General features: G+C 40.7%; 1 protein-coding gene across 3 annotated transcripts in view; it reads right to left on the reverse strand.

The window, feature by feature from the left end:
* Positions 1-2475: 2475 nt before the first annotated feature.
* The window catches only part of LOC119951672 (cationic amino acid transporter 3-like), a 35094-nt gene continuing 9778 nt past the window's right edge, over positions 2476-27791 (reverse strand). Inside the window, exons 1-12 of one of the 3 annotated variants that reach the window (XM_038774871.1) lie at positions 20386-20501; positions 17096-17478; positions 15062-15220; positions 13495-13657; positions 12252-12376; positions 10455-10677; positions 9954-10093; positions 9051-9153; positions 8245-8453; positions 7303-7469; positions 5346-5454; positions 4443-4654 (exon numbers count right to left, since the gene is read on the reverse strand). In XM_038774871.1, the coding sequence (XP_038630799.1) occupies positions 4494-4654; positions 5346-5454; positions 7303-7469; positions 8245-8453; positions 9051-9153; positions 9954-10093; positions 10455-10677; positions 12252-12376; positions 13495-13657; positions 15062-15220; positions 17096-17465 (1929 nt within the window). In that variant the 5' untranslated portion in view covers positions 17466-17478; positions 20386-20501 and the 3' untranslated portion in view covers positions 4443-4493. Of the gene's footprint in view, positions 4655-5345; positions 5455-7302; positions 7470-8244; positions 8454-9050; positions 9154-9953; positions 10094-10454; positions 10678-12251; positions 12377-13494; positions 13658-15061; positions 15221-17095; positions 17479-20385; positions 20502-27791 lie in introns of those variants that run through there. The other 2 variants (XM_038774870.1, XM_038774872.1) reach the window with 2 other exon arrangements.

Here is a 27791-nt window from a genome sequence, read left to right on the forward strand (position 1 = left end):
ATTTTCTCACGTGTCCCTTAGTTGTGTTACAGTTAAGGGGGTGGTGTAGGTGACCTCGGGTGCGCCTTCTGTGGTTGCCTTTCTTTGGGTGGTGACTGGGTTCATAGGTATGGGTGCTATCGGATCTGTGGGGGGTTGGGGCGCTTTCCTTTTCTGTTGCGCTGCTGGCGCACATGGCCTGAACATAGCGCTGCGTGGTTTCGCTCAATTCCTGCCAATCTGGGGCATTTTCCTCAGCTAACTGTGTTCCAAATGTCTCCTGGAACCCATTCTGTACAGAAAGCAAAGATTGCAGCTGCGCAATCTGCTTCCTCCATTTGGCATGATCCACTGTGCTTTGCCTTTGCTCAGTGGTGGCAGCATGGAGTGCTCTTAAAGCTGCATTTAGGTCAGAGCATTGCCTTTGCAGTGCCTTTACCGTTTCTCTGAATCTTCCCTTATCAGAACTTCTCGCTGCACATCCCGATAGGCTTTCTCATACTGGGTTTGGGAACTGCTCAGATGGGCTAGACAAGACTGATGTGCCCTCTTGGCATCATCCACCTCTCTATCCTTCTCTGCCAGTCGTTGTCTCAAACCTAGGTTTTCCTTTTCGATGTCCCTGACATCCACTTTACTCATCCTATTTCTCTCCTCTAATTCTTTGCGGAGCGTCTGAACGACCTCCTCTGTGCCTCGCAATTGTGCCAAGCAGGACACAATTACCATCGGCTTCTCTTTTTATAAATTTGAGAAAGGTTCTCCCACCAAGTATGTCCTATACTCCTGGGGCCTGTCTCCTCATTCAAACAAAACTCACTCCAAAGGGGCCATCCTTTCCCTTTGAGGTATTTCCTGAGTTCCAGCTCCCATACGGGACACTGGCCTACTCTGCTACTGTTGGTCGCTGCGACCACGAACTGCTCTGGGTTCATGAGGCGTTCCATTGCCTGCATGGCCATTTCCTCTTTCTCTAAGCTCTCTTTAATTTGGAACGAGGGATGATAAGGTAATGCTTTTAAAATACGGGTACAGCTTTCGCTATGTTCCGAATATAAAACTCCCGATGTTTGACGCAACAAAAATCTCTCGGTTTAATCTTACAACCATGTTAGTTACGCATGCAAAAACACACTTCCGAATTATGACTATTGATTTGAACTCCTTGAATACTTGTGGTTTTTCCTTTTCCCAATTGGATTTCCAATTCAAATTTCTGGGTTCTCTCGGAGTGGGGGGGCACTTCTAATCGAATCCCGTCTAGGATGTCGCCAATAAATGTTGGTCGTTCTGGGTGAGTGTGCTTAACACTCAATTTGGCTCTGTTTCTTTACTTAGCTCTGGAGTCGCCAGGTATCGTTAAGATACCGCCACAAGTTCAAGGTGAAGTTCAAAGCAATAAAACCATACACCAAATTAGTAAGTTCAAACAACTGAGTTTATTATAATAATTATAATAACTACCCATGCACACGCTAAAAGGATTAAGCTATTCCTATCGCTAAATAAACTAATACTTATCTCGAAGGAACTGCCGGGTCAGGGAACAAGGCCTCTTGCCCTGCTCTGGAGACTTCAGGTTGGTATAAGTTAAAAGGGGTCAGGAGTGTCTATCTCTGGTAGCGATCGTTGTGAGACACTTACTTGCTGGCGGCTGCTGTCCAAACCCCTCTCTCTCTCTCTCCGTCAGGGTCTTCTTGGCAAAAGCTGGTCGAGGTGCTGGTCCACGGAGGAGTGCTGGTCAAGGAGAGAGGAGGGCTGGATGAGAAGACTGAACCATGTGTGGGACCTGTCTTTTATAGGTCCCAGGGATCTGCGCCCTTTTGGGCGGACTCTCTTACCTGCTTGGAATCGATTGGGTCTCTTCCCAATCGACATGTTTGAATCCCCCCCAATACTGAGGCTGTTCCTTAGCTACTGGGCGGGCTTTCAGGCTCTTTGTTTTCGAACCTTGCTGGTGCCCGAGTGTCTGGTATCCTTTACAATGTTGCAGTTGCTTCCCCATTTGTGTCCATTGTCTCTGGAATCGTTCCATTAACATGTAAACTATCCCAGAGATTGCCTCATTAGTATGCGGAATGTTCGTTTCGGTGCTGTCTGCTTTCTTAGCAGACAGAATCCACACCTGCTAGGTGCAGCCTGCTGGCGCTGCAAACATTGTCCATTTTATCCTATATGCTTTGCGTTCCTCTATTTTGTATTCAGGGAATGGCCAACTTCGGTGGCTACACTACATAGAATCCCTAGTGTCGAAGTAGGCCATTCAGCCTATCGAGTCTGCACTGACCCTCCAAAAAAACACATTATTATTGGATGAGAATGGTTTATATAATAGATGAGGTCCAGCTGCTCGTCTTTACAAGTGTGACTGGAGTAATGCCAGATTGTTTGTGCTGAAGTAGAAAAAGTGATGATCACCATGTGCATAGCAATTGTTTTTGAAAGTTATGTAGACAGCATAAATGTGTTTGTTTAGTAAATAAATACATAGATTAAAAAATCAATTTATATTTTTATTGATACAAGACACTACAAAAACACATAGTATGTACAAGTTTGCAATGACAAACAATATAAAGTTATATACACAAACAAATGCACAAACCATGAAATATTTACAATCATTTAAATAAGACCATTTAAAAAACGGATGCCCTCAAGTTAACAATAAAACATAATCTATTACTGTTTAAATTTTATGAGGAAATCATTGAAGAAATCGTTAAGTGAACAGCCTATAATGAAAGACACAACTTGATACACAAAATATTCCAAAGAAGCAAAATTGTCATTTGATAATATTTTCTTTGGTCACAATGTAGATATACAAATTCCACCACAAGCACCTTCCTTTTTAATCAGCACATCCACTTTAGTGAAGGCTACATTAAGAGAAATGTAATACCTGTTGTCATTCAAGGTTAGCAATATTAACTTTTCAAATCAGTTTGTGTCCACTGTCATTTTAAAAAATGCATTGAAAGGTTTAAACAATGATACATATAGAATGATACATATAATCAAATATCATTACTTCAGAGTAATGCTGCTCTGGATGAAATCACTTGGACTGACACAAATGAAAAAATATTTCTAAATGATGGACATCGGATAACATGTCATGGTGAATCCTTTGCACAATTGTGTCCTGCATGCTCACTGAATAAAACACAGTCCCTTTCCCACCACAGGTCCACTATTGCGTTAATCAGCCAAACTATTTCACCCATTTGCTCATTTAATTTACAATATTCTGTTTAAAATACCTATTTTTAACAAGTTATATAACTCATCACTTAGTCACTGTTTGAAGTTTCTGGGTTAGATTTTCAGCTTGCCGTCCAGGCATAAAATTGGCACCACTGATTATCGTCTCATTATGAAGATTCCTAATTTCTAATGATTTAACTTGAGCGGATTCTATAACAGTTTTGCAACACCAGTTTCACATTCTGGTAGCAAGTTCAAAATGTACCCCATTCTTTCTCAACACCCAGCCTTAGACTTGACACTTGAAGAAAACCAACTGCCTCTTCCCCACCCACCCCACAAGTCTTTTGGCTGTAAAGTGACAAGATAACATTTATAAAATACCAGTACATTTACATAAAAATATAGACAACCAAGCTGGTGTCGCTGCATTCAAAAAATATACTGGAAAACAAGTAACAGTCATATGGAACAGCTCAAAGATCCGAGTACCAGCAACAAATTGAAAAGACATTTTCATCATCCCTCTCCCACACAATGTACTGAATAAACTGAATGCAAATACATAAGCCTGGCAGCGAATATTCATCAAGCAGCAGGTTTGTTTCACTGACACCCACATTTTACTTTCCTGTAAAGTAGTCATGATATTCCACTGTTAATGGTTTAACTAAACAGTAATATCCATACTGGTTGAATCACAAGAATACAGGAGCCAACTTACAGCAAGGAATCCTTCTCCAAGCTGCAGCATGTGATTCATTACTAAGTGGTTGAGATGACACCATTCATTTTAATAATCGACTTCCATAACAAAACTCCAACTGTCCCATTTATACTGCAAATCGGATGCACCAAATACCAGATCCACTGGATATTGGATGAACAGTTATTGTGAACTTACTCAGTTAGGTCTTAAACTTTTCCCAAAGTGTAAAGCAGCTCCTTGATGGCTTGTAATGTTAAAATCCAATTTTTGTAGGTAGAACGAGAGCTTAGTCACAATCCAGTGTGTTTTGTTTAAATAGGTCATCTTTTCAAAAATTGAAACAAAAAATCTACTGATAAACCCCTGGCCAACAAGTGTTTGAAAAGCATCCCAGCAATGGACTCCAAGCATAGCTATGTAACAGTGATTCAATGCTGGCCTGAGTTTAATTCTGTTTGTACAGCCCATTTGATAACAGTCTTAATCACTCAAACAAAAGTTAAAAAAAAAAAAAAAATATTAATGAAAACAGCTGGTAAGGAAATGTACATTTTAGCAATCGGAATAGGGATCACTCCGTTCAATCTTTTTCCTTTCATGCTGTTGATACTTCCTTATTTTTTTCCGTAGGTAGTAGAGTGCTGAAGTCAAGCATTTTATCCATTTTCTCTTGGCTTCCCAGGTTCACATGAGTAATAGAGGATTGCTGGTTCTCAGAGCTGTTCCAAATTCCATAACCAAAGTAAATGACAAAACCTAGAGAAATTAAAAGATAAATGTAACTTTATACAATAACATTTTCATAGAACCGGAAGGGGTCTCAAAATACCTTGCATTAATAGGGAAATATCAAATATTTCAAAAAACATCAAAAAGGTTTGGAACCCATCCGCCACATGCAAATCTTTATGTCAACTTTAACGATAAATAATTTTCAATCTACAAAGGAACTACGCCAGCAACATGAAACACATTACAATAACCTCAGGATGTTACCAAAACCATGTATTTATATTGTGCTCCTGACAAACCGATAATCATCCTGGAACACCTTACAGGAAGTGGAAATAGATAGAACAAGGGGTACATTTTTAAACTCCCTAGTTTACTTACTAGTTAAGATCAAAGAAGCAAGAATTTGGGTGTGATTACTGACAATCACTGAAATGCAAAGATATTTTCAACAGAGCTAATCAATAAATAATGTGCAACTTAAAGGCCCAGTGATTCATTTCAAAAAGTTTCTTGGCTTTGGAGTCCTGGATTTATACAAAATGTTTCAAGAGGGTATGATATTCAAGACTGGACTGGTTGTGTATGGTCTGTAGCAAGTGATAGGCTTTTTGTTCTGTGGTTTTACTTATGTTTATCCACTACTTTAACTGGGGCATTAATTGTATATTCATCAGTGTTATTTTTCGGCTCAAAATTATATAAATATATTTACCTATAAGCATCCAAATTCCAAACCGGGCCCAAGTGCTCACATCCATCATCACCATAAGGTAAATGTTGACAAAGATACTGACAACAGGTAGGAAGGGAAGTAGTGGTACCTGCAAAGAAAAATAAATCTAAGTATGTTTTCCACTAAGCTGCAAAACATTTTATTTTTGTTCTGACAATCATCCATAACATAAATAAATAAAATCACAATTTATTCCCTCTTCAATTTGACTAACATAGTAGTTATCACTGTTGCTTCACAGCGCCAGAGTCCCAGGTCCGATTCCCGGTTTGGGTCACTGTCTGTGCGGGGTCTGCACATTCTCCCTGTGTCTGCGTGAGTTTCCTCTGGGCACTCCGGTTTCCTCCCACAAGCCTCAAAAGACATGCTTGTTGGGTGAATTAGACTGAATTCTCAGTTCTGAATTCTCCCTCAGTGTACCTGAACAGGTGCCGGAGTGTGGCGACTAGGGGGTTTTGACAGTAACCTCATTGCAGTGTTAATGTGACACTAATAAAGATTATTGTTAATTTTTGCTATGAGACGGTTAAATAAAGTGGGTAACCATTCCTGCCAGTGACGGGCATTGTCACGGGCAGGATGAGAAAATTGAGAGCAGCTTTTGGTCACTCTCCAAATTTTTTTGTCCCACACATGATGCCCGCTGCTGGCAGGACCAGAAAACTCCACCATGTGACCATTCGTCATGAGCCATTGTGTGTTGGCAGACTGTCCACCATCTCAGGCGACACAGTTCCAAATATCACCTGAAATCTGCAATTCCAGTCAGAGCTGGTGAAGGGTGATAATTGCAATTTTCTTCTTCCTAATCTGGGGCTACTAAAGTCAACTGTACTAACTGCCACTCTTGCTGAGATATAACCAGAGACTGAACCAAAATAAAAATATATAAAATGTTGTAAAAACTCAGCAGGTCTGGCAGCATACGTGGAAAGTGAAACAGAGTTAACGGATGAAATGTTCCATTCTGGCTGAGCTCAGAAAACTACATGTAGCTCGCAGGCTGCACACCTGGCTTTTATCTCCAGATAATCCAGCACTCTGTATAGAAGAAAACCTGGAGTTGTGGCTCTTTTTATAAGGATGCCCAATCTCCAATAGAACAAAAACAGCAACCACCCCCTTACAGACACCCACTTTCCTACATGGACACAGGGAAACATCCCCCCCCCCCCCCCCACCTCCGCAATGGAAAGCTCCCCAGGGGGCCCATTAATTATATTTACGTTTTCTGATACGAGGTTCCCGACCTTCCTGGGCAGGAACCTCGTATGTCACCAGTGAGGGGGGGAATCGGAAATGAGATTTTGCCGGCAAGATTCTTGTTCTGACAATCTGGTTATATTTAGCACACGTCACCGTTTTGTGCTCAGGGGAATGCAAACGCAAAATCGCAGCTGATATTTTGAGTCCATATGATTCTGCTTCAGAACCTGCTAGCTTACTGGAACGTATGGTCAAGTAGGCAAATTTAAATAGTGATGCAGAATCCATAATCATTTTAAATGTTTGCGCATTCACATGCCCTGCCAATTATAAGGATATGGACAGTGTTTAGGTCAATGCATTGACATTCTATACTTGGACATGTTAGCTGAAGGGTAGGAGTGCAACTCAATTTATTTTGAGCTTACTGGCATTCTTTATGTGTCTTTCTCCTCCACCCCAAATAAATAATTAGTTACTGCAAAAGAATATTCAAAGTATTAAGCAAAGTGAAGGAGCATTGTAAAATAATGTGTTAATCATAGGATATTACACAACCCTGATCAGAAAAAAAACATCGGAGCAGGAGTATGTAGCACATTATTACAGACATACTGAAGAACACCAAGCAGCTATGTAATTGTACCCTGCAGAAACTAGCTCTTTTAGGAGAAAGAGAAATGGAAGTATCTTCTGTATGTTCCTAATGAATCAGAAATAAAAGATTTACCTTAAAAGTAAGTGACATTTTGTTCTGTGGCTGTTTCCACATAACGAAAATAATAACAGCAGCAGCCAGGCAGAGCATCACAAGAGGTGCCACACAATAGGTATATCCATTAGATAACTGCTCATAACATTTCGCCAGTATAATGCAAATGCAGGTCACAACACCCGCTAGAATGGAATAAAAAACAGAAAACTTTCATAAAATACTTTGACTTCACTTAATGAAAAATAGAAATGAGCCAGGTGTTGAAACCAGGCTGACTAGACGAGTTTCCCCTGCAGAGTAAGGTATGCGTTAGACACAGAGCTATATTCCCTCTACTCAAATCCTAATTTAGTTTCTAACCACAGTAGTAGGTATAGTTTATGTCCATTCCAACAGATCTTATGGCTTCAGACTGAAACTGTGAGCAGTAACATGCACAAGCAGCTGTACAGGTCCAACAGGAAATAAGGTAATCTCAGAAATCTTTATTGAGCTCCATATCCACTGCACAATTGCCTATTTATGGCTCATAAGTACCAGTTCCAACATGTAACCACAATGTGGCTACATTCATTGTACGCGTATTTAATAGGACTGCTGCCAACCGAAACAATGAATATTTTTATACGGCTGAACTATGTCAGGAAGATTTTTTTAATTAGCCCTTTATTCTGCAGCTACACCCTTTGTACACTTCAGCAAACTTCCTGATTAGTTTACTCCTAATGATCCAATGATGGTGCCAAATACGTTTGAAATTGGACGTCACTGCATTTCCAAAAAAGGCTTCAGCAGTTCATTTTGAAAGGACATGTTGAGCAATGAAGGAATTTATATTCATGTCTCTGACAATTATCCTACTAGAACGTACAGCCTTGCACACTATCAGAGTAACTATTTACGTAGTGTCTATTGCACACACCACAAAAGTAATGTCATTCATCCCAGGATACTTACAGAGGATTCCAACACTGATATAAATAATTAATCCGGAACATTTAGATGGAGATTGTTGGTCTGGGTAGAATAGTAGTTTTAAGCTCACTGAGGTATTCTCTTCAACCTGATAATCCTCACTGTTAATTTGACTCGTCAGGCTGCTTTTGATTTCTGAAAATTGAGTCATTTCGTACAAATCACTATTGAGGTGCTCAGAAGGTTGATATCTGCGAACAAAATACAGCCAAGATTAATTTTTTGTGCAATACAGTGGGGTGGAATGATAAATCAATGCAGTTCTCTATACATGTGGAGTAAAATTGCTTCCGCGAGATGGCGAAGAAATCAAATTGAGGATGTCCTCCTCAGCAGAGTAGTATATTCCAAATTTATAAAGAAAACATAGAACAGGAAAAAAAAACCCAGGGGCAGCACGGTGGCAAGCACTGCTGCATCAGAGCACCAGGGACCCAGGTTCAATTCCGGCCTCAGTTGACTGCATGGAGTTTGCACTTTCTCCCCATCTCGATGTGGGTTTTCTCCGGGTGCTCTGGTTTTCTCCCACAGTCCAAAGATGTGCAGGTTAGGTGGACTGACCATGTTAAATTGCCCCTTAGTGTCTAAAAGATTAGGTGGGGTTAGGGGTCTAGGTCGGACTTGATTCTGCACTCTAGGAATTCTATGATTCCCATCTGACCAATTATACAACTTTGGTCCTGTTTCTACTGGACCCAATTCATGGCACAGCAACCCGAATATGTTGCCAGCCTGCATTCTTGGCTGGTAAAGAATTACAATAATAATCATCAAGATTTTTTGCTCACCTGAGGATAAGAACACAAGCTGCTACCAGGGAATAGGCAAGTAGTGTACCAATAGACATGAGGTCAACCAGAACATCCAGGTCAAACAGCAGCGCCATGATAGCTGGAGAAAAAACAAAAAACTGAATATACCCACAGGCACATCACACTTCAATTCAAAGTCCAATTAAATTTCAGTTGTCAGTCCATAGGAAAACTAGTTTTGCTGTTCAATTTATTTATTTCATTCTTTCTCTCCTTCATATAAAACCAAAGAACATTTCCCAAATCTCTGAGTGTACACAAAAAGTATCCCAACTCAATTCATTTCTTTCTTTGCCCCAGAGCAGTTGGAATGATTGGAAGTATGTCTTCTTCAAAATTATTGCCTTTTATGCAAATATATATGAAAATAATAGCTATGAAGAAAGATTGGATAAGCTGTGGTTGTTTTCTTTGGAATAGGAGGTTGAAGAGAGGTTTAATTTGGGTAGAAATTTATGGGGTGCCTAGAGAGAGTGGATAGAAAGATCTATTTGCCTAAGCAGAGCTGACAATAATCGTAGGGTATTGATTGGTAGATGCATTAGAGGAGAGTACAGGAGAAACCTTTTCATCTGGAGGATGTTTGAGGTTGGGAACTCTCTGGCTGAAAGAGTGGGAGGTAGAAATGCTCATTGCATTTACAAAAATAGTTGGATGTACACTTAAAGTACCACAACCTTCAAGTGAATGGACCAAAACCTGGAAAGAGGGATTAGTTGTATAGCTCTATTGGGCTAGCACAAAAATGATAGGCTGAATGGCTTCCTTTTGTGACACAAGTTTCTATTATTCTATTAATTCAGTGTATGAATTCAAAGAGACAAATTGACATTAAATCTCAATAAACTATTAACAACATTAGTCATAAAAGATACTCACCAGCAACAATGCCAGAAACAATGGTCGCATGGATTGGCGTCCTGGTTGTTTTGTGGGTGTTCCCCAGAAAACGGAAAAGCAATCCATCCTGAGCCATTGCGTATATGACACGAGGCATAGGGAACATGGAGCCCAGCAGGCTGAATACAAGGGAAGAAAACAACCGATTAGGAGACATAACTGGGGAGGAAGTTTCAGTCTAGCTCAATTCTATCTTTACAATAACAACATGGGCGCATTTTCACCAATGGACAGGGGAGCTCTGGACAGTGAATCAGGAGCAGAAGCTCTCATCAGATTTCTGCATAATCTTAGCCTCAGGAGTAGTGTGCCTTTTATCATTCAGCTAAATGCCATCAACTCAGCCCAAAAAAGGTTTGGCTGTTTGACCTTTGTCTGTTTGATTTAACTCCTAATTGAGCAGTCTTCACCAGAAGCTTATTTAACATTTTTAATACTTAACATAAAACATAGAATTCCCTTCAAAAAAACTCTAAATACCTGGTAGAGAGAGCACAGAGAGAGCCAACAGCCACAATGTAACGTGCAGGTTCCCAGCCAACATATTGGAAGGCCTCAGGCAGTGGGCTTTGCTTGTTCAGTTTATAGTAAGGCATCATGAGTGTCAGAGCAGCAGATACACCAAAGTAGGCCACAAAACAGACCAGCAGGGAAACCACAATCCCAATAGGAATTGACTTCTGAGGATTTTTTGCTTCCTCACCTGAAACCAACAGTAAACACAAATTTATGTTAAAAAAAGCAGTATTTAAAGTGAAAATTCAGAAATGTTTCAAAATATGATCAGTAAATTAGGTACTCTTGGGGAATGTGACGATTTTATTTCAAGAAGTTGGTTTAAAGCACCACCTTTGGTTCACCATTACTTGCCAAGCCATGGAGACAAGTAAGGTCCCAGATTCAATTTCTGATCCGGGTTGAGTTAGTTAATCTCAGCTGAGGTAGGGAGGGATAGAAGTGCTACAATTACATCATTGCCTTTGAAGTAGGAGGCATAGAAAATCGGCCTGGGGTTCCTGCTTGGATCATTCTTCAGTGTTCCCAGCAGTCAGGTGACTCGTGCGGCTACCAGTAAATGGTAGTATTAAGTTGCAGTTTCCTCCAAGATTAATTAGGTTGCCAACAAGAATAAACTAGGTTCATCGCCGTCTTAAGATAACAAAGGTAGAAGGGATAATCACACGGTTCTTGCGCAAACAAACTCGTCTCCATTGCGAGGAAGCCCTCCATTTAGATTGTGGTACGACCACTGCGCTAAATGGGAAAGACTAATGACAGATCTAGTAACCCAAAGCTGGGCCTTGGTGTGTTGCTGTGGGCCATCAGCAGCCGAATTGTACACAACTACAATTTATAATCTCAAGAGTCTGGCATATATCCCACTCCTCAATCACCATGAGACCAGGAGGTAAATCCTGGTTCAATGCAGAGTTTAGACGAACATGCCGAAGCACACCTTAAAATGACGTTTCAACATTATTAAGACACCAAAATGAAGACACTAAAAAACAAAGCCACCTCAGTGCTAATTCCCAAAAGGAACTAAGTGGTCTCACAACCAAAAGGTCAGAGAATGCTTGGTGGCTTTAACACAAACAATCAAGAATAGTGAACAACCCAGGCAGCTGAGAGGAGCAGGAGGCAAGTCATCAGGGTTATTCTCTTCCCTACAATAGCTACTAACAAAATAGACAAGAACTGCAAAGTTTCAGAAGCACTACCATCTTCAAATACCTCTTCACAGCACACTATACTGCTTTGGTTATGTCATTGACCCTTCATCACCATTGGACCAATATCCCAAGTGGCACGGTGACGCATTGGTTAGCACTGCTGCCTCACGGTGCTGAGGACACGTGTTCGACCCTGGCCCTGGTCACTGTCTACGTGGAATTTGCACATTCTCCCCGTGTCTGCATTGATTTCACCCCCACAACCCAAAGATGTGCAGATTAGGAAAAAAATAATTTGGTATTCTAAATTTTTTTTAAAAAGCATTGGACCAATATCCTGGGATTCCCTTTCTAACATAATCGTGGGGGACATCAGCACCCAGACTGCCTCAGTTCAAGATGGTCCACCAGAATGTTCTCATGGCAACTAGGGATGGGATACTGTGTATAGCCTTTTCATTATTACTCACTTTCTGAAGACAAAAGAAAAATAAACCACATTTGGGTGCTATACCAGAGGCTGACATGCTCCTGTAGAACAATATCGTGAAAAGAATAAGTACCATTAGGAAAGGCTGAAAATTAAAAAGACTTGTCTCATTACCTGTAGTTGCAATACAATCAAATCCCACAAAGGCATAGAAGCAAGTTGCAGCTCCTGTGAGGACTCCAAAAAATCCAAAAGGAGTGAATCCTCCAGAACCAAATTTTCCTGCTGCAGATTCAGTACTGAGGTAGACACAAACATAATACATGTAAATGAACAGTTAACAAATACCGTCTAGCCAAGCAAACAACGCTCAGAGACAAAGTTACACCTTCATACAAAGGGAATAAGTTTGACTCCCAAGAAATGGTTGCTTGGCTCAGGTGAGAGTAAACATGTTCCAAATTTCAAATCCACTCTGCCCACTTCTGGTTTTAACAGAAACACACAACCAATCCACTCTCGGAGATAGGTTGACCACTGAAATCTTGTAAAGAGGTTGCATTCCTCATGTTGACATAATTATATATTTTAACAAATAAAAAGCCGAGTTACCGATGGCTTAGTAGTACTTTACCAGACAGGTAAACTAAACCGATATAGTGCGGGTTCATAAGGCAAGTGCTTTTAAAATACTGCCAGAGAGCCAGGTGCAACAAGTTGTTCCTCCAGTCCTACCAGTTTACTACCAGCTTCACATACATTGTAACTATGTTGAACTATCTTTCCCTCATGCACCCCCTAAATCTCCACCCCTCCAACTCGGCCCAGATCCGGTCCAATATTTAATGTTCTTCTGAAACGTGTTTTTCATACAACTGAGAGAGCTGTATTCTTCATTTAAAGTGTCAAATCCCATTGCTAACATCTTAATACATACAAATCCATTTTAAATTTAGCCCCTTCACACCAAACCCGTACCAGCTTCCCCGGACAGGCGCCGGAATGTGGCGACTAGGGGTTTTTCACAGTAACTTGATTGAAGCCTACTTGTGACAATAAGCAATTTTCATTTTTTCAAATGCATATCTGGTGTTAACAAATTTGATAAAACTCAGTTCCTGTGTCAGTGAGGGGGAAAAATTTCTGATTGCATCTAATGCCTCCTGCTAGAAACATCATACGTACAGACATCAGCTACACTCTCTTCTGTTCTACTGCCACTGCACAGTTAAATATTGATATTAGCTTAACATAATTCATTTAAAATACACATATTAAAGCTATAATTAAAATAACACTGACTGGAAACTTTAAATCACATTGTTGAGGGCTTCCAAGTTTACCATTGTCAAAAGCAACGCAGCACTTTCAAACATAAAAGAGGGGGACCGGGTGGAGAGAAAACTCACATACACACCTGTTTATGTATGTCTCATTGTAGTCAGACTCTGTTAGCTGCCAGTTCTTTATGTCACCTTTCACAAAGCCCGTTATAATGACGAAGCACAGGACCATGAGGTTTATGGCAGTAAAGATTTTATTCACTAGAGCTGACTCACTTACTCCAAATGCCAAAAGACCTTAAATACAAACACAAGACAGTGGCGTTTTATTTATCCGTCCACTTGAAATTGCTTTACATAATTATAATATTGATTTTCTTGTTATTTTTAGTGGGCGTGAACAAATTTGAGAGAGAAGGGCATTGCAATACAGAGCATGTTGATTAGCCAGTTTCTCCTTGTGATGCACAAGTGTCTGTGGTTTTGGATTTTGCTTGGTTGCCTTATGAAGTCGGGAAGAAATTTCATTTGTTGCTTTTTATCCCCTCCTTTCCCAAGAGTTAGCATTTCTAGCTGTTGAAGAGGGCAGCATACAAGGTAACAGCATACAGTGCTTGGATGCCCAAACTGAGATGGGAGGGTCTATCCAAAGTTGCAGTGAAACAACTTCTATTTGTAGTTATACTCATTTGTTTTGAAAAAGTCTGTGCTCAGTGCTGCTACCTTTGATGGAAAAGTCTAAATCATTATGTAATATAGCTTGTGTGCACCAATTTAATGATGGATGATGGGCCACTGTTTGTGTTGTAATTGCTTATATGATGGTCAGGTGAGATGTGTCCAATTCACTTCCACTCTTACTTTTCTGAATTTTACCTCGTGTTCTTAAGAAGTATGCCTGCAGTAACTGTGACAATTCATATTCTTGCAGACTTCAACTAGGTCACTTGAGAGTTTCTGCTTTCTTACACAAAGCAAGCTCACCATTTTAAAAATTATAATTTCAGGTTCTGAATAGTTAGAAATTATGTACCTCAAGTTTCTTAGCACCCAACAACAGTGTGTGATTCTGGCAGTGCCAAGTGATGCAATGCTGGATCAAAGAGGTATGAAGTTTAAAAGCCTATTTTCCTTAGGCCACAACAGAATAAATGAGGCAAGCTGCAAGCATCAATCAGGTGTGCCGAAGAATATGTTTTTAGTGTGCCAAAGTGGTGTGGGGTAGGTGGAAGAGAGGAGTGAGGCAATGAGGGGAGAATTCAAGAGTTGACTTATACCACTGTCACTTGTTTTCTCAATCCAGGAGGAACTCAAAAAGATTTCTAAGTTGTTGGGCCTTTTTTGAGCAGCCTTTAGCAGTTTCTTTGGGGACACTAATTAGGCAAGCCAGGGCCCAGAAATGCCAGCTTGCTCAATGTACAGCATGTTCAGACTACAGTAAACAGATTTAAAAGTCTGTATTTAAAATAAGCAGACATTTTATTTCAGTATTGAAATGAGGTCTGTGAAACAGACTAAAAGATACAGACCAATTTAACAGCGATCCAAACATTTGTGCAGATTGGAAATAGGCCTTTGCACTGCTAAATTGTTCATTTAACTTTCATTTTAGGCCCTTAAAATGAGCAAATATATCTTAAATACAGACTCCAATGATCAGTTAATTTTCACAACCACGATTTATTTACATTGGTAGCTTACCTGTGAGAAGCAAGATCAAGATGACTGCAAATAAATCTGGATATTTTGCAAGCACACCAGGGAAATTCATTTTCAAGTAGTTTCCAAAGAAAGCAGAAATTCTTTGGTCAATGAGATTGTCAAAGGTAGAACTCCAAGCTCGAGCGACACTTGCTGTGCCTGAGAATTAAAGATCAATGTAAGGTCAGAGAGGTTTCAGTTGGGACAGAACACAAATCATTTCCACCCGCTTACCTCCTTACTAATGTTGAACTAAACTTGAGACTGCTTGGTGTGCGCTTCGGTAGGTAACAGAAATGGAAAAGTGATCCATTTGCAAGCACCAATGCTCTTCTTTCTAAATGATTAGCACAATTGTGTCTGTGCGGAGTCTGCACGTCCTCCCAGTGTGTGCGTGGGTTTCCTCCGGGTGCTCCGGTTTCCTCCCACAGTCCAAAGATGTGCGGGTTAGGTGGATTGGCCATGCTAAATTGCCCGTAGTGTCCTAAAAAGTAAGGTTAAGGGGGTGGTTGTTGGGTTACGGGTATAGGGTGGATACGTGGGTTTGAGTAGGGTGATCATTGCTCAGCACAACATCGAGGGCCGAAGGGCCTGTTCTGTGCTGTACTGTTCTATGTACTCTATAATTGTGCTCTAAACCATATTTACTATAATATATTTTACAAAGTTGAACCTGGTGGTATAAAAAAACATGTTCCATTTATCTTTTAAAATAGCACACCATTTCTTTGCTGAACAAGCACACTTACTGACAGGATTAGACACCCCAGTGTCAAAAATTTGGAACTTTGTACTTATTTCTGTCACTAACTATCCAGCCTGATCTGGCATATTACAACATTATCTGGCTCTACTGTTTTTTGTGGCAATTGGTTGAACATCCACTGCCCCCTATAGAAAGTAACTAAATCTATCTAAATTGCCCACACACCTATCCTCCTCTGACCTAGAGTCCAAATCCTTAGGGCTAGATTTGACTGGACGTTGTAATCGCCACACTGCCCTCCTGGAATACGCATATGCTTGGGACAGCTGCCCTGTTATTAACTAAACAGCCGTTAGCCATTGAATTGAAATGGAATTTCTGCCCACCAAGAACAAGAAGTCACAAGGACAGGACGAAGAGCAGCCTTGGAGGGTTAATAACTTAGGAGAGCCCTCAAATGATAAGGAGGTACCACCTCCTCCCGTCCACCACCAGTCTGCACTGAAAACCTGCCGAGCAGGGCATTTGGCATATGCCTCTCCCACTGCCAATTAAATTTCAATAGTGGCAGGATGAGGCCCTTAACTGGCCATTATACCAAATGGAGCAAGTCAGTGCTTATTACAAACTTACTGGGACCCCTTATGATCAGGCTCTCTGGCTATACATCTTAAAGTAGTGTTTGACCTCCATTGATTTGATTATAAATGTAAGTCGATTTGTTTTCATTTCATGTTCTCAGGAGGCTTCCAAACAAATTAAATACTTTTAGTTATTGTTGTTTTACAAACAAAAGTGTCAGCCAGTACAGCAAAGTTTTAAATGGCCATGTAACCTGATTTTTCATGGTATTAATTAAATGACAAACATTGGAAAGGATGTTGGGAGAGCTCTCCGTTCTTCTTACGGTTTTGCTTCGGGATCTTTTAATAACCACCCAATAAGGCAGACAGATCCAAGTTTAAAGGTTCATCCAAAATATGAGCCCTCAAATAAATATTCCCTCATTACTGCCCTGAGATTTCACCTAAGCTGTTGTGTAGAATTTCCATTGGGGGTTCTGTTGATTATTCACCATTAACTTTGGCAGAAGTTCGATGAAATTGAATAAGTGGTCATTTATGCAGTTTCTGCTGAAGCTACAGTAATTACAGAAAACTGCCCTGGAAATTCTATTCCTACGTGATCTAATATTGGTGCTTGAAGTTATATCTCTGACTCAAGGGGCAAGCCCGCAAAAAAAAAAAACAATGAAACAGAAGCACTAAAGCTAAGCTTTAGCCATTTGGCCAACTTTAAAACTAAGACAAAATTTAACTGATACTTACCTAGTACATATGATAAGATTAAATTCCAGCCGGTTATAAAGGCCCATATTTCGCCCACAGTCACGTAGCTGTAGAGGTAAGCAGATCCAGTCTTGGGAACTCTGGCACCGAATTCAGCATAGCACAGGCCAGCAAGTACAGAGGCAAGCGCAGAGATCAAGAAACAGAGGACGATAGCAGGACCTGCCTTGTCCCTGGCTACTTCACCTGCTAAAACGTACACACCTGCCCCGAGTGTACTGCCAACCCCAAGAGCAATTAGGTCCAATGTTGTCAAGCATCTGACAAAACGAGTTTCATTTGAGTTGCAATCAACAATTCGTCTACGAATCAACTTCTTCCCAAAGGTTTCCATCATCTTACTTGCCATATTGATTGAAGTGCTGCATTTAAAAGAAAATCAGCCATGATAAAAAGTTTAAAATTTACACACCATCCATAATACATTAAAACATCTCAAAGTGTTTCATAATGAAATGAAAATTGCTTATTGTCACAAGTAGGCTTCAAATGAAGTTACTGTGAAAAGCCCCTAGTCGCCACATTTGGGAATTGAACCCGCGCTGCTGGCCGTGTTCTGCTTTACAAGCCAGCTGTTTAGACCACTGTGCTAGTGAAACGGAGCTAGTTGAAATGCAAGTGGAACTGGAGAGATGGTGCGGCATGGTGGCAGTGTTTAGCATTGTTGCATCACAGCGCCAGCGACCAATTCTGGCCATGGGTGACTGTGCGGCGTTTGTACATTATTCCCGTGTCTGCGTAGGTTTCCTCCCACAGTTCAAAGATATGCAGATTAGGTAGATTGGCCATGCTAAATTGCCCCTTAGTGTCCAAAGATGTGGGATTCAGGGGATATGGCCTAGGCCGGGTACTATTTCAGTCGGTCCATGCAGACTCGATGGGCCAAATGGCCTCCTTCTGCACTGTAGAGATGTTAGTTGACATTACTCAAGGGATGATCGAGAAGGTGGATTTAATAAGTTATTTTTTAGGTGACAAGAGAAGCAGAAAAGTAGAAAGGTAGAGAAGTGACCAAAACATGAGTTCATGGTGAATAAAGATAAATTCAAAGAAGCAGGTATTTTGGACTCAAAACAACGGAAATGTGAGCTGTGGAGGGAGTGAAGGAATTTGTGGTGGTTGGTTTGCTGTGGATGTTTTTGTAAATAATGGACTCTGTGAGGGAAGGGGAAGCAAAGATGGCCAGGTACTGCAGATTGATAGGACTGGAAAATGAGACATGAAATATGGCAGGCTGTGACAAAGTTGTAAAAGATTAGACCATTGTGGAAGTGACAAAGACATGAATGAGAGAGTATTTGTCACAACCATTAATAACGAAGCACACTTTGAAACCGATATCAAGAAAAACAATGGGATGGAATAATGCAGAAACTAATCTCTATTTACAGAAAAACTTGCAAGCAGGTAATAAATCTTGTCTGTTTAGGAAGGGACTGATATCACAACTGCTTGAGAAACAAGGCATGATTACTGATTAAGTTACATTGGATAAAAGATAAGTTTTTCTTAAATTGGAAAGTCTCATTTAAGAATACATACTCAACACTAAATTTTAAAATAGAAAAGAATACAAGATAAATCAGAACTAGCGATTAAGTGACACAAAGGTCGGTTTCTAAAGGACTGACGGTAAGAGGAGAAAGATGAGCAACACAGGTCTGATATTTTGTTTCAGTGTGAAAAACCTTGTCTGTGTGGCATTGAATGTTCATTAAAACACTGATCAATGTCGCAAAGAGTTCAAAGGAATTCCAGTGTATACTGTTTTAATGCAATTGTTAATCTGTTTATTTTCAATATAGCACACGGGGAATGCAAGTGTTTAACTACAAACAGCAAGAGTCAAAATCTTCAAGTTACAGACGCACCAACAGCATTGTAGAGTTTCTAATTAATCATTAATGTGTGAAAGATAGAAGATACTAGAACATGGTAACTAGACAAAAACAAAGACAAATGCTAATGCCTAAAGTTAATTTATTTTCAAATACAGATGTCAACTAACAAGTGGATTTGATATTTACCAGCCCCTTTCTTTGCCTGCTCTTTATAAACTGGGCATCTGACCAGCCTTCCAACTGCACAGTAACCAAAAAATCTCTCTGTACAGGCAGTACTCAAGGGCACCTTTCCAATCAAACTACTCACTGCTCCACATTTACATCTTAACCACTGCGCCATATTTACATTCTTCTACACAAATTGAAGGGCACAAGTACCACAACATGACGTTTACAGGGTTGACAAAGCCTTTCTGCAATTCAAACCCTTTTCTTTGCGGTACAGACCAGTTTAAAGAAACAATTTAATGTTGATGCCCTCTAATCCCTCTCTGCTCTTCAGTTGCATTCAATTACAAGGCAAGAAACCAGAGATGAAGCCCAATACTTTATCTACACAAGATCCCTTGCTTACTGAATCGTGCCCAGCAACAAATGTCCAAAATATCTTTCAAGAAAATGAGTAAAAGATAAGCTTCTCAAGCTATTATCATACAAACAATAATTTTGCACAGCTGCAATTTGACGACTGTTAAGACATATTTTATAAAATCCATTTTACAAAAGTAACCTCTTCTACATGTGCTTGTCCTGAGAGTCCAGCCAAGGAGTTACATTAAAGCACACCTCAATAATATAGTCAGTCCGCCAAGTCAAGAGTTATGGAATGCTCTGTGAACTTTCAATTTTCTCACATGACTTCTTTTATTCTGCCACAGGAGAAAAGCTGTCCTTTGGTGTTCCCTGGTGGCACTGAGAGTACAATCTGTCCAGTCTTCAAATGCTGAGTGTAAACTCCTTTGCTAACGTGATCAGTTGGTTGCGGGTCACATCTACAAATGTAGCCTTTACCATTGATTGTTTTGGTCTCCTATATACTGTTTATGATTTCAAAAAACTCTACAGCAATCAATTTGATCCTCCTAGCAAATATGCATCATCTCCCTATTGAGTTTAACTTCAAAATGAGGAGCCTATTCCTACAGCCTGCATTGGCCTGCTGCTTGCCACACAAATAAAGCACAGCTTTGACAAAGAGTCATCGGATTCGAAACGTTAGCTCCTTTCTCTCCCTACAGATGCTGCCAGACCTGCTGAGATTTTCCAGCATTTTCTCTTTCATTTCAGATTCCAGCAACCGCAGTAATTTGCTTTTATTAAGAAAGCACAGATCACCTGTTTTCAAATCTTAATTCTTACATTCACTTTAAGATCTCATAAACAGCCCACATTTCATATTGCTTTCCATAAGTTCGTTGCTCTTACCTTCACATTCCAAAGTAACAATAATGTGCGAGGGAGGCTTCTAGAGTTTATGTATTTACAGGCGAACAAGGAAGTGTTGGCTCATAAGAATTCCCCTTTTCCACAATCAGATTGTGACCTAATACATACAAGAACACTGAACTCATTTAAAAACATCTTAAGAGCTTCCTTAATCCTTCAACAGCATACCAGTTAGATCCGATTACACCGAAACTGCTTTGCCACCAGTCCTTTCAACAAGGAATACACTGTTTTGCTTAAAAGATCATGCCACAAACACATGACAACCGGCCACGATCAACTTTTCCATATCAATTTAACCCTAATACTGTAACAGTTACTCCAGACTATTTGTTAGGTTTTATTCAATTATTAACACTGACTTAATCCAACAGGTCAGATAATACTGGTAGGTTATTATTTTGAGATGGCGCAAGGCAATTGTTTATTTTTTATTTCAATAGGACTCATCAGCGATAGGAGAGGCACACTACCAACAGCAGATCTTGCTGGTAAAATGCTTCTTGTCCTGTGACTGGACAGTCATCACAGGCCTGGGGAAGGCTGCGTGTTTGTTGAGAAGTTACAAGGTTCAGGACTCATGGGAGATGCAATTAATGCTGGTCTGTGACAGGATTGCCACAATGAGTGTGGAGTGGAAGATCCTCTGGTCACCATGTGTTTGTAAACATATACTTCTTATATCAATTATTTCTAGTGAAATGATAAATTATTCTACAAGAATGCATCTACAAATTTGCCAAGGTGAGTGGTCACATTTTCTGTTTGGCTGTAATCAGAGAAAATATTCAGAAAAACGGACAAACAGAAAAATATCTGTGCTGGAGAAAACAATATTTTTTGCCAGCACAAATCTACTCAAACAGCCACGAGTACAGATCAGTGGAGGCTGCATTGAAACAATTTGATACTTCAGCTTTCAATTCACCGGTTAAGTAATTGTTGGGCAACATGGTGTACAAGAATTTCCCAGATTTCTTATTGTACAAGCAATTAAAAGCATAAGTGTTGTAACCACATATTGCTTCATAACTTAGAAATGAAGCTTACAGTTTGAGTGTCCTTCACTGTTATGTGCATCACATGGATGAAAGTCATCATTACAGAATTAGATATCTGCACACATATAAAAATGCACCATCATCCTGCGGCAAATGGTGTCAGGCTATCCGACCAACTCAGAGTGCAAACAGGATATTTGACCAAGCTGGCGATGAATCACAGCTGATCCTATCCTAATCAGGAATCAATCCACACACCTTCCAGTGGGTTCACAGGATAGCAACCATGACCAGGACCCTTCCTCATCCAATGTTAACAGCATAGACGTAGCAAACATTTAAATGAGCCTTGGGAGAGCCAAAAAAAAAGGAAGACTTGATTTGTTGCATGTTTTACATCTTTAGGATGCCTCAAAGCGCTTTACAAATAAATTTTAAATTGAGTCACTGTTGGAATGTAGGTAAAATAGCAGCCAATTTGTGCATAGAAATTTCACAATCAGCAAAATGATAATGACCAGATGTTTTTGTGGTATTGATAAAGGGATAAATGTTGGGAAGACAATGTGATAACTCGCCTCACTCTGCTTCAAAATAGTCACGTGATCTATTACCAGAGGGCAGCTGGGATGGGGAGGGGAGAATAGTTTGTAAAACAAATAGGGACAAATTGAACAGCAGAAGCTTTTCTGATTGGACAATTGGTATACTTTTAAAGCTGCTTTGAACACAGCCCTAAACTGTTGATTCCTGACCAGGAAGGTTGTCTTGAATAATCTCCTGGCAAAACCAGGTCAACAATGGACACACTAACCCATACACAAGGAACAAAACAGCAGAAGCATTTGAAAGCTGATGTCACAGCAATGCAACTCACTGCAACAGGGGGCGAGATGCATCACTGCTTCAAAGAGAAAGGTTGAGTTTGCGTTTACTAGTGGCTGTCTCTGCCTTATAGTAGACCATCTATCGAGCATGCTACCAACACCCAATTAGAGGAAATGAATGGCTCAGTTTTACATGCACGATCTCCAAATGCTCATTTAATTTTAAATCAAAGCAGTGGCTGGACATGCTGTGATTTTCCCTGGTTTTGCACTGCTAAATTGAACCATGAGTCATGAAAACATCAGAGTCAAATGTTTTGCAACTTTGGAAGAATATTGTAACTCATGAGAACATGCCCCCCTCCTTGTGCAGTGGCTATTTCTTTAGGCTAATGACTTCAGAGAAATGAGCCAGTGAATCCCATAGGAACAGAATGTTCAAGCAGAAACATAAACAGATCTTGTAACTTTCAATCACCCACATTGCATACACTTGCTTTGATAATTGTTTTCCCTAATCTCTCTCCCCAAGGTCAGAAAAGGCAAGGCATGCTGCCTACTGGATTCATCTCTTAGCATGGTCCCAAACTCATTCTGGTGTCAACCATAAACTGTACTGAGTGATCGGTGACATACTAATTTAACAAGAAACTAGATTAAACACTTTAGTACTATTGGTAAAAGGTTATATAATTCTCTCTTCCTACTACAACACCTCACCTCCTCCCCTCAAGGTGCTAACTTTTACAGTTTCATGTGCAGCCAGAAGCCGCCCCGACCCCCCCACTCAAATTTTTCACGTGTGAAGCCTAATGCGCGGCACGGTAGCACAGTGGTTAGTACTGTGGCTTCACAGCACCAGGGACCCGGGTTCGATTCCAGGCTTGGGTCACTGTCTGTGCGGAGTCTGCACGTTCTCCCTGTGTCTGCATGGGTTTCCTTCGGGTGCTCCGGTTTCCTCCCATAAGTCCTGAAAGACGTGCTGTTCTGTGAATTGGGCTTCCTGAATTCTCCCTCTATGTACTCGAACAGGCGCCGGAATGTGGCGACTAGGGGCTTTTCACAGTAACTTCATTGCAGTGTTAATGTAAGTCTACTTGTGACATTAAAGATCATGAAAAAAATATATATTATATATATGTATATATATATTATATATATATATATAGTCACATAGTCTGTATTCTAGTAGCACTTTTTAAACCCCAAATCATCTACTGGAACTATGAATCAGCGATGTATCGGACCCAATTCAATCTTCCAAAATTAGCATTTTCTTGCCTACACGATGAGTCATTATGCTCATAGCACTGTACAAAACAGCAATACAAAAAAGAAAAGAAAAGAAATATTGTGATCAAATCTAAATTTGAAGCACATGCGGGGGTTATTTTTAATCTCAAAACAAACATGGTACTAAACTCATGTATAACACTGAAACACATTTATCCATGTCAAGAGATGTATTTTCTCACAACCTCTTGTTTCCCTGACAATGAACAGCAGCATTAAAGGGATGGTTTGAAGTGTGTTAGTCCCTAATCAAATCATCTCCCTTCCTGCTTCTCATAACTAACTTACTGATAAGACAGTTTAAGCAATGACAGGTTGATACCATACAGGAAAATGTATCTGGTATTCTCCCGTAAGAAATTCAATTCTAATTGGACTTGCACAATAAGGTTCATTCAATTACAGTAAAGACTGTAATCTAAACTTACTTCCCCATCTCTATCGTTTCTCCTCTAGTGAAGATGACTCATACTGATATACTGGTTTACTAAACTGATATACTGGTTTACTAAAATAGTCATTATCAAGATTAGATGAAAAAGGTATCCCAAATAAAGGTACTTGTAACTTTTGCTAGCATGTAATATTTAAGTTTATTAGTTGTTAAAATGAATCTAAAGTAGCAGTCTGAGATCTCTCCAAAGAAAAACTGGAAAGTTTCAAATTACACAACAACATTTGCTTTGTTGATGAAGTGATGGAAATATCTGGGGCTGTGACTACAACTACTCCAAGGGACCCATGAGAAGCAGGAAATACATGTTTAAAAAAAACTTGCCGTTGAGACTGAATTGTGGGTCACAGGTCCCAGGCTGGCAGGCAGATGGACAGTCACTTATTTTGATAATCTGGGTGGGTTTGTTGCTTAATTTACTACACTGGACAGGTCTTTCAACTTCAAATAAGGAGCAGTCTGCAATGGAGGGTAAAGGAAAGAGAGGACACCCCAAAAGGAGGTGCAATTTCAACAACTTTTTAAAAGCGTATACTAAAACACGGATTTTGCAGCCAGACCACCACTGTTGTGGGCTTGTGGAAAGCCCTGCACACAGTAGCCTGCAACTAGTACCTTGGCAGAGAGTGTGGGCTTCAAAGTCTGCCGGTAGTGATGGCACACCTCTCCCTATCCACAGTCTGTCACAGGAGAACACCTCCAAGGACCAACACTGGCACCTGCCGCCTGTGGTAACCTGGAGGAAGACTAGAACATTTCAGTCAACCTATTTTGATTGGTCTCAAGTGGCCCTTAACAAGCAAATTGGCTCCCACCAGTGCTTGTGAATAACCTTGCCAGCAACCGTGCTCCCTTGGTCCCACGTCTGTGAAAATAGCTCAGTGGAGAACAATGGAACTGGACAATCGGCATGCTGACCAGAAGCACTATCCCATCATTGGTGCATTAAAGTCATGGCTCAAGTGCTAATTGCAAACACCCAAGTTGCCACTTTTTAAACGTACATCTAAACAGTCACTGGGATACACCGCTATTGGTCACCTGCCCTAATGTTTCCTCCTTTGGTTGGTTTCACTTTTTCTGTTTTGATCCTCTGACATGCCTGAAATATTTTACTGTTAAAAAGTGCTGCGTAAATGTAAGTTGGTATTATCACATTAATATTGATCTAGCGCCATAGGAATTTTATATATTCCTTTTTGTGTGCTAAATCCCATCATAGACCATAGAATGGCATTCAGCCTCAAATCCTTGCCAGCTCTGTGAAAGCAACTCAACTAGGCCCACAGCACTGCCCATAGCCCTTTTCTCTTCAATTATCCCATTCCATTTAGAAAGCCAAGATTGAATCCATGTCCACCAGCCTCGCAGGGAGTGCATTCCAGATCCTGATCACTCGCTGCATATAAAGGCTTTGCTGCATGTCATCTCCAGTTCTTTTGCAAATCACCCGCGATCAGTATCCTCTGATTCTCGACTCTTCCACCATGGGATGTTTATTTCAACCTACTCTGTCTAGATCACTCATGATTTTGAAGACCTCTACCAAATCCTCTCTCAACCTTCTCTTCTTTTATGGTGAACAGCCCGTTTTGCAAATCTAGCCATCTTACTGAAGTCTCTCATCTCCAGAACCATCCTCATAAATCTTTTCTGCACCTTCTGCAAAACCTTCATAACCATCCTAAAGTTGTGTTGCCCAGAGTAGGGCACAATGCTCCATTGGTGGTCATTTTTTCATCTGTGCACCTGCAGATAAAATGTCAACATGCAACTTGGCCAGGGCAGAGGCGCACGGTGGTACAGCCAAACCGAATTCTATTCTCCCTCAAGGCACTGTGTACCAATCAGGAGCACTGACTGATATTTCTGGCCCCTGCACCCTCAAACTAAAAGCAAGATCAGCTAACTTGGATTTAAATGAATGACTTCATAGCCTATACAATTCATTAATGCATGAGGTAGTGAATTAACCTTCTAAGTCATTAGGTGAGCTGTTAACTTTTTACATTGTTTCTTCCCCAAGGAAGAAAAATTGAGATAAGAATAACAATTTGTCCTATAAAATCGACTCCTTGGTGAAAACAGTTCAGGGTATTTTGTAATCTTGGAAGTGCCTGTGTGAAGTCACTCGATAAGGAATGGGAGGAGTGATTTCCAAACAACATTTTGTTCATAGAATGACACATCAAAAGAAACATACTATAAATAATGGGAACTATTCTTCTAAATAATATAGTTGTGCAACATCAGCTGTTTCCTGTATGGATTCCACATTGCCAGTAACAATTTCACTTCCTGTGTAAAGGTTTACCAAACGTTACTGCAACAAAGCCAGTGTTGAGAGTATTAAAACAGGTATCTTGCCTGTAACTGATCCATAATAAAACGTATTTTTTTATTTAAAAAATATAACTATCTATTGCTTCGCATCGATTTTCATGCCTGCAGCAAATCAATTTGGATCTTTTGTCCTCTTCGCACAAGCTTGTCCAACTCAAACTGTGAGCCACTATCCGGCCCACTGAGCCAGTGTTCAAATTACAGGTAAGTGAAGTGGATTATTCTGCAAGGAGCTGCTGAGTCTTTAATCACAGGACATTTCTCTCCTGAATTTGTTGCTAGTAGGATCAGCCCCCTACACGATTCAAGATGGTGGAGCAGTGGTTGCAGTAAAAGCAGAGCCCAGGACAGCTGGTGTTAGACAGGATGGAGAGAAAGAGGTCTGTCCCCAACCTTTCCTCACCATTTCAATCTCCAAACCATCTAGGCTCAGCGGGCATGAGTGAATGAGCTACTGTGGCCGCGGTTTTCTGCACCCCCTCCCACAGCATGTTTTCTAGCGGCAGAGGCGGCATGCGATTGGCTGCCAGCAGGATCTTCCATTCCTGCTGAAGTCGATGGTGCTTTGTTTGGCTCACCCGCCCTTCCGCCGGGGCACCCGTCGTGGGGTGGGGGGTCATCTTAGGCAAGACCAGAAGATCCCGCCAGCAGGAAGGACCAGATAAATCCTACACTGTCTATGTGTGTGAGGGAGAGCGAGCTCCCTCAGACTAGAGAGAGGTGTGCCGGTCACATATATTCTCATCCACCCTTACTGTAATGGTCATCTTTATTAATTACTCATTTTTTAAAATGATCAATTTATTGCTTGACATTTGCTCAACTATTTGGGTTTTTATCTTTGTATCTCAATTTATTTTGAAATTCATGTTTCTGCAATTTGCTCATTGGCCTCCTGTGTGAGAAAAAATTGAATTGTGGCCCCTCAGCTGAAAAGGTTGAACAAGCCAGCTGTAACACAATAACCTCAATGCTCATCCCTCCCCCCATTCACAATCTCTCTGCCAACTGTACCCAGGAATCACCATCTGACCCGTCTCAGACAGTCAGGATCCCCAACCACCATCCGACCCTCCCTCTCAATCAGGCCATTGGGCCACCATGGTATCTGCCAAGATCTCTCTCACTTCCCTAGTACACCGACTTGCTCTTTTAGACTTCGGCCCACTGAAGCAGGTTTCCCACGAAAAGTCATTCAGGTTTCCTGTATGTGGGAATCCCACTTAAATGAGCCTGTTAAATTCTGCAGGGCAATTTGGAAACATTTTCTTCTAGTTTTCCAGAATTCACAACTGCACTCTTTTGCTACTCCTGGATCAGCACGGTGGCACAGTGGTTAGCAGGGGTCCCGGGTTCAATTCCGGCCTCAGAGTTTGTCTGTCTGTGTGGTGTTTGCACTTTCTCCCCATGTCTGCATGGGTTTCCTCCCACAGTCTAAAGCTCTTTCATCTGATGAAGGAGCTGTGC

Source organism: Scyliorhinus canicula, chromosome 17, assembly GCF_902713615.1.
Source record: "Scyliorhinus canicula chromosome 17, sScyCan1.1, whole genome shotgun sequence".
In the NCBI taxonomy this organism is placed as follows: Eukaryota; Metazoa; Chordata; class Chondrichthyes; order Carcharhiniformes; family Scyliorhinidae; genus Scyliorhinus; species Scyliorhinus canicula.